This window comes from Phoxinus phoxinus (assembly GCF_949152265.1).
Source record: "Phoxinus phoxinus genome assembly, chromosome: 6".
Taxonomy (NCBI): Eukaryota; Metazoa; Chordata; class Actinopteri; order Cypriniformes; family Leuciscidae; genus Phoxinus; species Phoxinus phoxinus.
In genome coordinates this window covers 31,531,889-31,548,409 of record NC_136881.1, presented here as the reverse complement: position 1 = coordinate 31,548,409, position 16,521 = coordinate 31,531,889, and the positions used below count along the sequence as shown (strand labels likewise).

The 16,521-nt window shown below is 36.4% G+C and overlaps 1 protein-coding gene across 3 annotated transcripts in view; it reads left to right on the top strand.

Moving 5' to 3' along the window:
* ctnna2 (catenin (cadherin-associated protein), alpha 2) overlaps positions 1-16,521 on the top strand; it is a 450,781-nt gene that overhangs the window by 338,664 nt on the left and 95,596 nt on the right. For all 3 annotated transcript variants that reach the window (XM_079617041.1, XM_079617042.1, XM_079617043.1), the window contains one exon: positions 14,800-14,880. In XM_079617041.1, the coding sequence (XP_079473167.1) occupies positions 14,800-14,880 (81 nt within the window). The remainder of the gene's footprint in view (positions 1-14,799; positions 14,881-16,521) is intronic.

Below are 16,521 nucleotides of genomic sequence, written 5' to 3'. Positions count from 1 at the left end.
CATTTCCTCATATGGAGTCAGTTCATCACGTTGCATTCGGAGATCGACTACTTTTGACTGACAAAATTCCAGCCACCGGAATCACTAACTGATAAAGTGAGTCATACAAAACCTCTCTTTTTAGTAAACTGTGTGTACACAAACAATGTTGTCAATGCTCAAGTTCATGTGTAGAGCCCCTGGTGATACTTCAAGCACAGTTTCATATTGTGTCGAGCCTCCTTAGTGTTTTAAAAATATATTTAAAAATAGAATATATTTTGATGCTATCATTGTAGTGCCCTTAGCACTCCCATTCAAAAGACATTTTGACCGAAATTGAAAATACGGTCAATCTTAAAAGTGGTGTTTCCATTCTAATTACACTTTTACACAAATGTTTGACTCTGGTAGATTAACAAAAATAGCCTAGGTTGCAATTTGGCGAGAGTTTGTTTAATGTTACATATTTATCCAAAGATGTTTCACCACTAGAGTTGAATCAAGACCAGATACTCAGAACAAAACCTGTTGTCCAAGAACCAGACTTACTGTAACCCTAAGATTTTGTTAAAGGCTGACATTCAGGGGTAGCATTGTTCACTGAGTTTTTGGAAATCAGAATAATGTTCTGTTTACGCAGCAATCCTCTTTCAACCTCCCTCTTTTCTGTAGTTTGAGTTTGAGCTGAGTGTTGTGCTCCATTACAGACTGCAAGCCGGTCCTGTCTGGCGTCTTAGTGGGTGTCATCTATCACTAAAGCAAGTGTGATTTACACCGTTGTGCTGACACAGGTTCATGAGACACGAGCATGAACTTACCACAGCTGCAGTGTAATGGCGCTCTCACCTTCGCTTGCCAGCGAGAGACACTAGTAAAATAACAGTAAATACATTGTTTGTTTTGTGTACCTCTGTCTGTAAGCATTTTTTTATTGAATGCCATTACAATGACAAGGCCAAATACGATGCCAGGACAATCTCTTATCCTAGTCAGTCCCAAAATGGGGGGTGAAAAATAAACAAACAACATTTTGTTGTGTATTAACTGCTGCACATTAATAAGAAAAATGCACTGTGTTTTTATGGCGGTATAATTGACGACTTTAAATCTAATGTTATACTTGTAAATTAAAAAAAAATATTTCACCAGTGCAGCAAATTGAATGTAAGAACGTTGCATTTACCGTAGCTGAATGTACAGTTTTGTATTATCAATGTACTATGATAATGCAAATAAATGTAATTATAATAATTATTTGTAATAATTAATGAAATGAACAAGATTTGTGTGTAATTTATACACACACACACACTATATACACTACCCTCCAACATTTAGCTTGGGTCGGTAAAATTGTACCTATTTGTAAGTTTTTTTAATGAAAAGGTGTTTCAGAAGTACTGCATTTATGTGAAATATGATTATTTTGTAACATTGTTTACAAAGACGTGAAACTCACCGAGTGGTCAGGGGTGTTCACTGGTATGCTCACTCAAAAATCGCTGCAAAAGATGCTTTCCAACAGGTTTTATCGTAGTTTTCCAGCTCTCAACGGAAGAATGTGTGTTATGCGTTTGAAAAAAATAGGTCCACAGTTTTACAACTAATGGTAAAACACCTGTTGGAAAGCATCTTTTGCAGCGATTTTTGAGTGAGCATACCAGTGAACACCCCTGACCACTCGGTGAGTTTCACGTCTTTGTAAACGAAAGTTTAATGTGTTTTAGGAAGGAATGTTCCAGTGCACATAGACAACCATTGTGGGGGTGGGGGTGAAGCGAAATAAACCTAAAATTCTCGGGACAGGAGCATGTGTCCAAATTTTAATCTTAACCGTTCTATTTCATCAGATACGATCTGTAAACAGGGCTTTAAGTGTAAAATACCGCACTTGTCCTTTAAGGGTAGGTTCAGGGTTAGTACCTAGGTATTACACAGTTGTTTTACTTTTTTTTTTTTTTTTTTTTTTTTTTTTTTTTTTTTTTTTTTTTTACAGAGCAGTATTTATGTGTGATCTTAAGCAGGGTTGAAGAACTACAGTGAAGCTGCTGACTAATGTAGTTAAGATAGTAGTTCACTACTATAAGTCAGTTACCCCTCCAAACCCTGTGAAGTAGCACAGTCTGTATGCGATGTGCATTTCCTACAGTTGTTTGTGGAAGAGAAGAAAAAGAAGGAGAGGAGAAATGAAGTTAGTGAGAGGAGAAAAAAGGTGAGCCGCAAGCTGTAAACTAATAGAAGGAGCCTGTCTGATTTGTCTGATGCGGTGGTGGGAATTGATATTTCCTGCAAGCCTCAGGGGCTCGTGTGGAAATTCCTCCTCTGAGCCGCATCGTTCCCACTCCATCACCCTGATCCATAACTCAGAAGGAAAAATGAAATGAGAGAGGAAGCGTCAGGGGAGAATGAACTGATGAAATGGGATTATGTCCGTGTATTAAGAGCAGTTCCTTAAAGGGATGCAGCGGCTCCCCTTGAGTCCTGGCGTCGGAGTCGGGCCGAGTTTGTGTGCGTTTAAATGCAAGGCTGCGTACGGTATCGGAGTGTTGGATCCGCCAGACATGAGAGACATGCAAATGTGAGGGTGGTGGAGCCAGAGGACTTATGAGTGTTGTGTATGGGCATAAGAATGTGTGTAAGAGAGAAAGAGCAGTGGACAGATAGATGAACGCTGAATATCAATTTCTACCAAGTACAAAAAAGTAGTATTGTTGGAATTATCTCATCGTTTACTCACCCGCCATGCTTTTCCAGAAGTATATTACTTTCTGTCTTCAGATGAACACAAAGATTTTTTTGGAAAAATAATACATTTCTGTGAAGCAAAGTGTAAGGGACCTCCAACGTTGATGCTCCAAAAACTGTCAAAAATCTGTTTTCTGATAATATATATATATATATATATTAATATATATATTGTAAATTATGTAAACTAATAGAAGGAGCCTGTCTGATTTGTCTGATGTGGTGGTGGGAATTGATATTTCATATTATTAATAATAATAATAATAATAATAATAATATATATATATATATATATATATATATATATATATATATATATATATATATATATATATATATATATTATTTTATTTTTTCACTTTCTTATAACTATGAACCATTGCTTCCAATCAGTAATACGGTACAGTAATACGTAGGTTCATGACTTGAGTTGGGTTAAATGCCAGCACGTTGTGTGACGTAAGCGTGTTTTCGAGCTGAAAAAAATATATGATTATTTTTAATGTAATATTAAGTTTTTTAATAGTATATTAAGTCATATACATCTGGGATGCCATGAGGTGAGTAAATAATGAAAGTCTTTTCTTTTTTGTGGGGCGGTGAACTGTCGCTTTAACAATGACCTGTCTAGTTGTGTTTGATTATTGAACAATTTACATTTGTTGTTAGGTACTAATCTTTTGAATTAATAGACAAATGTAAACAATAAATTATACTTTATACTTTGTAGTGTGCAGATGTTTCTCCAATAAGATAAATATATATACACATTGCTGTTCAAAAGGTTTTTTTCTCTTATGCTCACCAAGCCAAGGATGCATGTATTACATGTAAATAAAAACTGTAATTTTTTGAAATATTAAGATTTAAAATGTCTGTTAAATTGTAATATATTATAAAATGTAATTTAATATTGTAATGCAAATCAAAATTTTCAACATACTCCATTCTCCAGTGTCACATGGTTCTTCAGAAATCATTCTAATATGCTGATTTCTTATTATTATCAATGTTGAAAATGGTTTGCGGCTTAAAAAAAACACACGATACATGACAATTTTCTTTGATGAATTGAACGTTCCAAAAAACTGCATTTATTTGAAATCTAAATATTTTATAACATTATAAACGTCTGCCACTTTTGCTCAATTGAATGTGTATTTTTTGTTTGTAATATTCTCTTATATATATATAAAAAAAAACATTTTACCCAAATATATACACACACACACACATACACACACACACATATATATATATATATATATATATATATATATATATATATACACAAACCAGAAAATCATTGCAAACCAAATCTCTTGAATATCATCCGATATTGTAAGGATATAATCCAATAAAATATCACAAATTGCATGCTTTGAAAATACACTGGAAAAGTGGGTAATCCAGCCATCTTTGACATACTGTTCAACATACGATGCGGGACTCGCTAATCCTAATCCCGCACAGTAGGACAGTTAATATGGGAATTGTGTTTCCGTTGGAGTGTGTTAAAGACAGAGAGAAAATTGTTGCCTTGTTTCTCTCAATGTGTTGCTCGTGTCACTGACCTGGTTCACCAAGCCCTGTGTGCCAAAAATAGTCTCCCGTTGTTTCTGACAAATAGTTCTTTTCGGGCCTTCCCCCACAATCTCCAAACAGAGCAGCATTCCCAGACTACTTATTTCTCATCCCTCTTAACCTTTCTCATTCATTAGTGTAGGTCTTTGTTTCCCCGTACACTCATTCTCATTGACCTCCCTTTCTCTCTCTCTCTCTCTCTCTCGCTTTCCTAAACACCCACTTGCCATTCAGTTCATGCTTCCTCAGACTGCATGGCTGCTATGTGATCCGCTCTGCAGCAGGAATAGACAATCAGTTTTGTGTTGGCCTAATAACTCTTCCTTCTCCTCCTCCTGTTCTCCGGCCTCAGATTTCGTAGCGCGGCCCCTCCCCGCCTCCATGCATCAAGCCATGTCTATTTTTAAACGTCTGCATTACACCACATTATGATCCCCGGTAAGTGTCCTGTCTTTTCAGGGGACCATCAAAAATGAACACATCCATCAACCAGTCACATTTAATTTGTTTTGCAAACTCCTCAATGCTCAGGAGACTTTAGCTCAAAAGGACAGTTGTAAATGTATTTTCCAGGTACGCTGTCCTCTTGTATTTTTTGTACAGTCAAAGCAGATTGATGCTGTTGTTGAATTGATGTATTATGAAAGCGGTAATCTATTTTCTATCTTAGCGCTAGTCTAGTAAACATTATTTGCTGGACAGATGCTGAATCTACTGCATTTGTTTGCGGTATAAAATACGAACTTTATTTGATTTTTATTTAGTAATTTTGTGTATGCAATCGCATATAAAATACTTTATTTGTACTTTATATACAAAGAACAACATACTGTAATTAGTTTGCAAATATTTGCAAGTTACTATTCTATAAAAATCTCAGTAATAATAACCGTCCCCGTTTCTTCCGTGTTATTTTATTTTTCTGTCCCATCTCCATTACACAAAACCATTCAAAAGTCTGCTCACTATAAAAATACAGTAAAAGTAAAAATACAATACATTTTTACAAAATAACTTTATATTAAAATTGTAATTTATTTATGCAATCTTCAGTGTATCATGATCCTCGGTGACAGTTTTGCATTTTATATTTGTTTGTGGAAACCATTATACTTTTTTTTAGGATTAAACTATAAAGTTCAACAGAACTCCATTTAGTAAAAAAAAAAAAAAATATGTTCCCATTATAAAAATGTCTTGTCACTTATGATCAATTCAATGTTAAAACAAAAAAAAAAAATCTCCCCAAAACTTTTCTTGTGCACAACCAGTAGTTTGAAAAAATCAGTAGTTTGAAAAAAAAAATGCATCAACTTTGCCTCTTCTACAAGCTTTTGACTCCCAGAGTCTGTAATGTTTAAATCAGCATATGTAGCGAACTAGCGATTGACATTTGCCCATCATGTAGTGATTACAGATGTAGCCGATGATGGGAAGTATTCATGGTGCGATCTGTCTTACAAACCCACACACACTCTGCACAGTTGTCCTTTACCCACTCACACTCATCAAGTCAGAGCTGGGGTATAATTACACCTAAATACCCTTATTAAAATCATCTTTTCATCGCAGGACTTCAACTCATGCACTGGGAGACTCGCTCTTATGAAATCAGTGATTACGTCTGATAAAACACACAAGACAATGAAGGTGCTTTTGTGCTTTGCCTCCTCAAACAGCCGCTCTGTGACAGCTTTTAGCAGAAGGGTGAAACTATCATCACCTCCCTCGATTTTGCTCTCGATGTTGAAATCACAATATTCTCACTATCCTGCACCTCACGGCAATGCTTTACACAGCCCTATGAATTACAGCTCTGCAGCTGAACGGATCTTAATTATGATCTGACTTCCTATTATATAGAGTAAACACTCTCTCTCACTCTCTCTCTCTCACTCTCTCTCTCACTCTCTCTCTCTCACTCTCTCACTCACTCACTCTCTCTCACTCTCTCTCTCTCTCTCTCTCTCTCTCTCACTCTCTCTCACTCTCACTCTCTCTCTCTCTCTCTCTCTCTCTCTCTCTCTCTCTCTCTCTCTATATATATATATATCTCTCTCTCTCTCTCTCTCTCTCTGGAGTTTGAGTGGATGCTAACATGTCACGCTAACACAGAGCTGGCCAGCGATTGCGTCTCACACTTAACAAAGGGCTAGTATTTATTTCAACTCATTCATCTGACAGTAAGATGAAAAGAAGAAAAAACCCTGGTGTGTCACAAATCTTAGCAACTACATGTCAACTAACTCACATTAGAGAATTAGTAGACTGTTACGTTAGGGGTTAGGGTTTGTGGTAGTAGAATAAGTCAACATGTATTTGCAAAGTTACTTATAGTCTGTTGAGGGACCATCAAAATAAAGTGTCACTAGATGTTAGGGTTAGTTCATCCAAAAAAGAAAATCCTGTCATTCATTTCTCAACCTCATGTCATTCCAAACCCGTAAGACATTCGTTCATCTTCGTAACACACACAAACAAACACGAGAGCTTTCTAATCCCCCATAGACAGCAATGCCATTGCAACTTTCAAGGCTCAGAAAGGTAGTAAAGTCCACCATTCGCGTAGGACATCTGTCAGAAGATCAGAAATTGCACAAAAATGTATTCTCGTTGTATATATATATACTGTTTAATTACACTTGCATGTACAAGGCTTTAAAGCTGCTAGACATGGACTGAAAGCTAACCTTTGATTTGATTCCATGAGTAAAGGTTCAGATGTCAGCTGCAGAGCTCATTCTTGGCCACCAGCAGCCAAGAGAGTGTGATTGAACTGTACTCTGTAATAAGATATCATACTAGTAGAATGCTACTGGCTTGCGTGTCAGTGTGCTCATGAGCATTTGCTTTCCATCGGGTGCACACTGCTCCTGTCTAATTAACATTTGGCCCAAGGGCTATGTGTTTGTTGATCTTAACATGTAGCTGCATTTTCAAGTTAAAAGTATGCAAAGATTGTATGGTAGCTGCTGATGTGGTAGCAGAAAATATATATGGTTTTAACAGTTGGCTAGACATTCGATCAGCAATCAACACTATGTGTCAGTTTTAATTCATACTACACTGTGAGTAGCATTGTGTAGTTATGCCTCCACCTCACAGATTTTAAAGAAGCGGATGGCTTTACTTAGGGGCCCAGATAAACCTTCCCTCCTAGTGATAGGTAAATGACACATTAGCATTTGGCTCTGAAAGCAATAGGGGGTTGAGTAACGATGCTGCAGCATCTTGGGCTGGGCTCTGCAGACGTAAGCAGCCTCCATCTAACACTCTCTTTTGGCACCCGATCAAAGTGAACAGAAATTTGAATCTGAAATTCAATCTTCAAATGTAAGTTTAAACCAATCAAATGAAAGAGATGGTTCAGCCAGAAACGAAAAACATGTCATCATGTACTCACCCTGGTGTTGTTCCTACTCTTTATGACTTCTGCAGAACATAAAAAGGACATATTTGGAAGAATGTTTCAACTGTGTTTGTCCAGACTCTGAAAGTCAATGGGATCCAAAACAAGACTGATTTGACTTCATTGTATGTACAAAATCGATCAATCAACCAACCAATCAATCAATCAATCATTCAATCAATAAATCAACCAATGAACCAATCAATCAACCAATCGATCAATCAATCAACAAATAAACCAATCAATCAATCAACAAATAAACCAATCAATCAACCAACCAACAAATAAATCTACCAATAAATAAACAAATCAATAAACCAATCAATCAAGTACGGAATACATACGTTTATTTTTTGGCTGAATTTAATTTAGTATTTAAATTCAAAATAAAAACACTAATTTCATGTCCTTATCCTCTCATTCATTGACATAAACTGTTAACTTTCCATCTATACTGGAAATATAGGTCAAAGACATATATTTAAGATACACCTGATAAAGTCACACGGTTGAGTAGCTGATCAGTAATAAATGCAACTGATGTTGGCATGAGAACTAAAAACAAAAAAGTTGGAAGAGGTCCATTTGGCTGTTCCTCTGCTATGCTTATATCTGCCGTCTTTCCAAGGTATCATGTATTTCACAGGAGTCCAACTGTGATTTGTGTACCTGAAAGGTGTGAATTGCACTTCTTTATGGGATGCCTTGGGAAGGTGAGAGTTAGATTGAATCCAAGCTTGTTTGCTCTTTCCTTTAAATTTTGAAAAGGACAATCGATGAGACATTGAGAACTTATCTAAATTAATTTGACTGAATTCAATATGAAAATCTGTATATGCTTATATTTTCCATTTCTGAATATAAGCTACCTTATTTTTCAACTATTAGAAATGTATAAAACTGAATAATTTAGATATTTTTTTTGGAGTTGCCGGCGTACCCTAAGAATTCAATATATTTAAATATCAAAGATTCAGAGTGAAAATTTTCAGTCATATGAAATTGCATTTTATTTCAGGCATCATGCCTTTGATGGCTTTTGAAAGGCAGTTTCTGTTGACTCTGATCTTATGCCGTAGCCTCAATTTCCTCCCCATCTCATTCTCTAAAGTAAATACAGTGTACGATGCATGTATAGAGTGAATGCCTGGACACACACCAATGCCAAATATACTGTATGTGCAGTGTCGTCCAAAAGTCTGAGACCTCAAGTAAAAAACGTATTTGAGACAGGCCAATTACATCTTCATTCTTTCTGCCTGTCTTCCATCTAGTGAAATGTTTGAGAGTGACGTGAAAAGTATATGTATATGTTCACGGTGAGTCTTCTGTGAGCCAGCATGCTCATCAAGTTTGACTTTGACTCTATGCATCTCCTGCTGTGTTGCAAGATGTCGATTACTCGTTCATGGCCTTGATGTGTTTCAGTGTATAAGGTGTGTATATATCTGGTTTGCTGTGAATAAATGGTTAGTTGAGCCTTGATAAGACACAAAAATACAAAACGGAAGCACTGCTTTAGTGTTTGTTATTGACTGTATCAGTTTATTTCCGTCAAGAAAGGGTCACTTTGTCTTCTTTATATCTGTCCATTGTTCCTCAGTGTTCTCAGTTTCCCAGCAGACCATTGTAATATGGTGTGTAATACTATTTAAATTGACATTTAAGTGGTGTGGGGTTGATAGCTGCATTCAGTGTGGAAAATGGTCTTTTTAAGCATTCTTCTGGGGCATGCTTGTCTCCTGCTCTTGATCGAAGCAATTTCTCCGCTTAATGTGTAATAATGCTGTTTATAACTTGACTGACAAACACATAAGGAGTGACAAAACGTGTTACATCTAATGTCCAAACAGGGAGCAAGAAGGCAAATCAACAACAAATCAACAGTTCTGTGTTGAGGTGAAATGCATTTGTATCCATTACATTATGCATTGCATGCTTTAAATTATTAATTAAATGGGTAAAAAAAAAGCAAAATACAGGCATTTCAGTGGTCTCAGATGTCCAGACCCCATATATTGTGCTAGGTTATGTTTGTCCAGCAAATTTTAATTCAAAGAAAAAAAAGCTACATTTATTTTCATGTGGCAAAATTATTATTATTTTTGTTGTTAAACCATTGCATGCATAAACACTTTATGTTAACTTTGTCCCTGCCATTAACGGAATTTTACGTCATTTCTGAGACAACGTTTCCCCGCCATTAACTGACTTTTGTTTAGCTGGGGGCGCTATTACTTATCTTCTGAACGAGTAAAGAATCTCCGAATCAAAACAGTGTTTTTAAAAAAACTAGTTAATAAGCTCTTTGCAGCTATAACAATCTGTTTTAGAGCAGTTTTGTCTGTCATTCGTTATCTGTGTTAACCAATAAATAACAATAACATTGAAGTTTGTAACCTTCAGACACATCTTATCATTTAATAGTAATACAGCTTAATTGAAGCCAATGTTTTTATTGCTTTCTGACACCATGATATATATTATCTCCAGATGCTGGCGCAATATATTTACCCTCACAGCTGCAAATGTATCGAAGTGGAGTTGAAAACTTTTATTTGGAGTTCCTTGTGTACATTTCAAACTCTGACAGGAAGCAGAGGAGTGCGAATTATAGTTTGGTGAAAAGTCTGAAACAATTGTGAAACTCACTTTTTAGTCCTCATGTGTTTTTCCTTTTTACCTGTCCATGTCATCATTTCCATGAGAATCACACAGAGACTTCAAAGAGGGGAAATCTGTTGAGCTGCCTCTGGGTACTTCTGTTTCCTTCTGATTTCAGCTGAAAGACACAAATTCAATGGTATTCTGTAACAATTGTGTTGTGGCCTTACCATGGTTGGTTAAGAATTGGCTCCCTTTTAATTCAGACGTTATAATTTGAAGTTAACCGTCCACACCCTACACAATGTTTAATTGAAATTTGAATTAGACTTACTGAGTTAGAATTACACTTATAATTAGAAATTAAACAGTACGTTTTGTTATATACGTATTCCTATTTATTCCCTCATATTTAGTATACATTTTTGGAAAACACTTTATTTTAAGGTGATGTACTTACTATAGAAGTAACAGTAAATTATGCATAATTAAAACTAACCCTAAACCAAACCCTAACTCTATACATGTATGTAATATTACTCAGTACTTATTTGAGTAAGTACAAAGTAACTTTGCACCTTAAAATGAAGTGTATCCTACAAAAAAAAAAATCTTTTTTTGGTAACACTATTTAAAAAGTCCACTTTTGACATTCTACTAACTATAAGTAACTGTGCAACTACATGTAAACTACCAGTCATTAGATAATTAGTAGACTGTCTTCTTAATATTTGCTAACACTATTTTGATAGCCTCGCAACAGACATTCTACTAATTATAAGTAACTTTGCAACTACATGCCAACTTATTTTACTAACCATAACCCTAACCTAACAGTGAGTCTACTAATACTCTAATGAGACTTAGTTGACATGTAGTTGCAGAGTTGCTTACAGTTAGTAGAATGTCTAAAGTATACTTTAGAAATAAGGTGTGTACTCTTTTTCTCCATTCTTTTTTTTTTTTTTACATTATACGTACCATGTATATGTACCACAATTTTTATTTTTCTGGCTTTTTTGCTACAGAATTCATGCTTTAGGAGAACTTGTATCTTGTAACTACGCAACACCTACCATTTCCCTGACTATTAATGGTGCACCATCTGTTGCAAAGCCAGTCAATTTTATTTCTTCTAACAATCCTGAAGGCCGTCTTTGTGAGACACCGTTGTGTTAGAGTCACATACAGATGATTGCCTTGTCATTGTGCACTAGTAGAACAAAGGGAAATGTCTTTAGATAGCGTCTTGTTCTGTTAGGTTTGCTGATTCTGAATTCCGTGGAGATTTGCTTGCCTCTTCATCCAGTTTAAGAATATTGATTGAACTAGCCAATCTAACGTGAGCCAGCTTGCACTGCCTGTGTATTAATAACATCTAGGCGGAACTGGAGGACGGTTGCTTGGCAACGTGGTCATTAATTTTGAGCAATCTCATAACACTCAGGCTGAATACAACTGTTTCTGCTGTTTCAACTGTTGCCTCCGATTTGCAATTCTCTGGTCAGATGCCTCGCCTTTAGTCAACATTGATGAAAGAATCCATTTCAGTATACAATAATGGAAAAGGTAATTAATTTAATTAATATATCCCCATTTCTGAATCAGATATCCATTTTGAAACTTTTGTTGAATTAGCTCTCTTTCAATCTCACTCACTCTCTTTCTTCCAATTTCAATTTCAAAGCACTTTATTGGCATGCTTGATTCACATTCAGTATTTTATGCAAGGAAAATAAAAATAAATAAGGAGGAAAATAAAATAAAGAGGAAATAAAAAGTATATTATTACTCAAATATATTCTCTGATTTGGCTCAAAGCAATGGCTGGTTTGTAAAGGTATCCACTTCTCCAATAGATGAATGAGTGCCCTGGTTTGGAACTGATGTTTGTTGGATGTTTGTGAACTGCTTTAGGGCTCTTCGCTTGGGTTTAAAGAGCTTTACGCTGTGATGTGTTATGAAAGCTTGATTTCAGATTTGTCCAGAGCTGTCTTACTCTCTCTCTCTCTTTGCTGAAAGGTAGAGTGGGGTTAGTGATTGGCCCCCTAATTGCGCTTCATGGTGCCACAAAAAAAAAAAAAAGCTGCTTTTAAAGATACCATTTGAAATGGCAGCATCGGTAAAGGTTATGATGGCTTCAGTATTCAGTATTCGTTCTGAGGGTCATCTCCCAAATGAAAGCGGATAGCCTAATTAACAGTCTGCTTTGAATATCAATTCATGCCAGGCAAAAAAAAAATCTGCACATGGATCATTATGTATCTAAAATAATGTCCATTCAGACTGATTCTGACCTTTCACCATTGTAAAAATCTAATTTTATGTCACATTCTGCTTGCTTAATCTAAGTTGTCTTGGTTTTCGGTTTTCTATGTGATGGTTAATTTCACTCTGGATGAAAACATTATTTAAGTTACACATAACTTTAATTTTAGTTATTACGCTAATTTAATTTTTTAATTTTTCCATCCATCCATCCATAGATGCATTTTTATAATAAAAAAAAGCAACACCACAGGATAGAGTACGATTCCGAGTGATTGTTTTCATTATTTTAAGGCACTGTTCTTAATAAAGCACTTTAAATAGATCCCACATGGCATCTTACGTGCCCCTGCATTGCACCATCATCTTGTCCTCTCATACACTTTTGTACAGCATTGTATCATTTTCTAGCAAATTCTTGCAGGCATTTAGCTGTTCCAGTCCTGCTGTCCATATTTAATAGGATACTGTTTGTGTTTGTACGGAGCCACAGCCTGCAGTCTTGCCGCTGAGAGAGAGAGAGAGAGACATGGGACGTGTGTTGTCATCAACGGTGAGAGTTTCCTCTGACACTGACATACAGGAGCCAGCTGTGAGCTGTCTGGCAGATCGGACCTAGGGGAGGCGGCCGCCACCGCTGCAAAATCTTTAATTACTCACTAACAAGAGGAACCGTCCTCGTTTCAACCCGAGCACATTTCACCCGCTCACTCTTGACAGGAGAAAGAGAATCCTTTTTTGAGGACAACAGCCACTGGAACAATCAGACAGGAAGCAAACAGGGGCATTCAGATTATATGGTGTATGACACTCCCAAACTAGTCACTCGTAGCCAGACTTTTCCCTCAAGGCATCAAGTCTAGTTCACATCACAGCTTATTCTGGCTAATAACTGCCTATTTAGCCTGGATGAGATAGTCTGAGCAACATATAAAGTTACCTTTTGTGTGGCCACTGGGGGCGGGGTTAATCTAAAAATGGATTATAGCACAATGAAAAATGCGGGGATTGTCTATAGACCTTGTGATTATTGTCCACCCAAACAAAGTCGTATGGTTTATTTCCCATACCTTACTCAAAAACAAAGTGGAAATATACAGCTCTGCTTGTTTACTTGCTACTAAGTGCGTCAAATATTTTTTTCAACAATTTGATGCCACTAACCTGAAAAACTTTTGCAAATTCACATTCTCTAAAGTGCTTATTGAATCAGCATGGTACCTTCTAAAGTTTCAGGCAGATTGATAAAGGATTGATAGAGACATCGCTATGCCTTTATTTCAGGAAGTTGCGTAAAGCCAACCAATCAGATTAGTCAGTGAATGTAGTTTCTGTCTTTTTTCCCTAGGCTCCCTCTCTAAATCAAAGCTTAACTGCATGTCATAAGCATATTGTGCCACACATCGAGTGTGTCATCTGGGGAGTTTAGTGTTGTTAAGCACCTGTGAATTGATGATTCAGAAAGCATGACTCGGGTCAAATTTGTTCATTTCCCCTCTGCAGTTAAACTGTCAAAAGATTGAATGAGAGGGTTGGAGAGACAAAAATGCCATTGATTCATACTTTGAATATAATAGAGAATTGTAGACACTCAACTCTGTAATCCTCCGAGCTGGGGTTAGTTTTATGTTAAGCTTCAATTCATAGAGTATTCGTGAAAGAACATGCAAGTTGTGCAGCATTCGGAGTTGGTTGCAATTTTCAAATGGCTCCCGGCTATAGTGTCCTCTCGGCTTCATCAGATGGAGTTCTCTGCACCCCACAATGTGTCTTTTATATGGCTATAAAGGTTTAATCCCTGTCGTTTTAGGACTTGCCTGTGGCCAGCCATTTTTGTCGAGGAGAAATGTAGCATAGAGGATTCTTTCATGTCAGTCTGTCTGCAAAATCTGCTACTGTGCTCAGTCTTTTTTATCGTTGGTCGTGTCCACACTCTATCGTTACTTTATGAGGCACTTGCTTTATTCCATCCCTGCTGTGTCTACATTTAGAGGCACTTACAGGGCTCAAGTTTCAAGGGGTTTCTAAAAACCTTTACCAAAACCCTACTTAAGGCCGACAACACTATTTTTGACTTAACACTTACAATCTCTCTTGATTTGTTTGTTACTATTTCATGTTCTTTTGGTGTGAGCTAGTTGGATATGAAAAGGCAATATTACACAAGCAAAACTATGTTTCTCAACCTTTCTCCCCTTTCATTGCAGACTGGAAGAAAAGAAAAAGGAGACCCGCTGAATTCAGCTATTGACAAGATGACCAAGAAGACCCGTGATCTTCGCAGACAGGTTAGTCGGTCATCAGTCTGCTGTCTTTCTAGAAATAGGAACATAAAAGACTGACAATTTCACTGAAAGGAAGAGACATATTATCTCTATCTATCTATCTATCTATCTATCTATCTATCTATCTATCTATCTATCTATCTATCTATCTATCTTCATGCTATTTCATGTCATTTTCTTTTTCACAGAATACATTGTGTTTTGTGGAACACAAAATGAGATAAATAAGGGATTATAAGATGGTGGTTGCAACTGTCAAGCTCCAAAAAGCACATAAAGGTATCATAAAAGTTGTATACGACTTGTGCACTATATTGTAAGTCTGCTGAGGCCATATGATAATTCTGGGTGAGGAACAGAACAACATTTAAAGTCATTTTTCACTGAAGATCTTCCGCTTTGCTGTCCCTTTACAATAGTCACACTTTGAGAACCACTGGTTTACTCGATCGTGTTTCATAAAGGTTAATGCATCAGCTATTAATACTTGCGTAAGGAAACGTAAATGTTTCCTTTGAGCCTGTAGATTGCTTTAAACAACAACATAAAAAAAACATATTGTAATGCACAACACTAGCTATGCGTTCAAGAGGAATATACTTTTGAGAACAGTACTTGTTTAAATAACACTTCCTCATGTTTCTGAACGTCTGACTGTCGTGCATAAGAGCATCCAGCAGTAGTATGGATGCTCTAACTCAAGAAGCTGAGGTCCACGCTCTTGACTTCAGCAATCAGTGGAGCTTAAAAGCTCTTTTGATGCATTTTCTCTCTATCACCATGACAATGGAAGAAAGTGTTGAATCGGTCAGCACTGGTCTAAACCAAAAACACAGTCTATAAATACAACGTCAAGGTGTTAGACAGAGGGGCATTCCCATCAGACTGAAATATAAGTATCAGTCAAGTAGGTTTTGCTGTAAACTTAATAGAGAATGAACATTACATAATGCTATTATATGATAGTATTACATGACATTTGCATCAAGAAAATGAAGCATTGTGTCAGCTCATCAGTGTAAAGAACAAGGCTAGATAAAGTTATTCCACTGGTTAAGAGAAACATAGGTGCTCCTGTTAGCTTAGGGCAAGATTTTTTGATAAATGGCTTCACAAATTTCACTCGGTTCCTCAAACAAAGTTGTTGCATGTCTTTTGAAGACTTGACATACTTTTATGATACATTTATGGTGCTTTTTGTCATTCTGAAGTTTGATAGCACCCACCCAATTTACTACTTTTATGGAAAACAGCAGGTAGGATATTGTTTATCCAAACACACACACACAAATCATCTTTTGTGTTCTACGGAAGAAGAAAAGTCATATTCTATGTTTGGAATGGCATGAAGGTGTAAATGTTGACAGATTTTTCATTGTGGGTGAACTATTCCTTTCATAAACTCACCAAATAACACATTCCGGTAAGGAAAAATTGGCCCAACACTCTAAACATCAAAATGTCAGCTGTCAGAGAGCATACAATCACCATAGTCACCCTCTCATCTGTGAGACTTCACCATATTCTCTATAAGATTGTATTATTTTATTTTTTTCAGTTTTCTGAAATTGTTGCTTTTGAACTTTCCAAACTTGTTTTGAGAAAATAACATTGTTGCACAATTCTATTATAGTAGATGTTTTA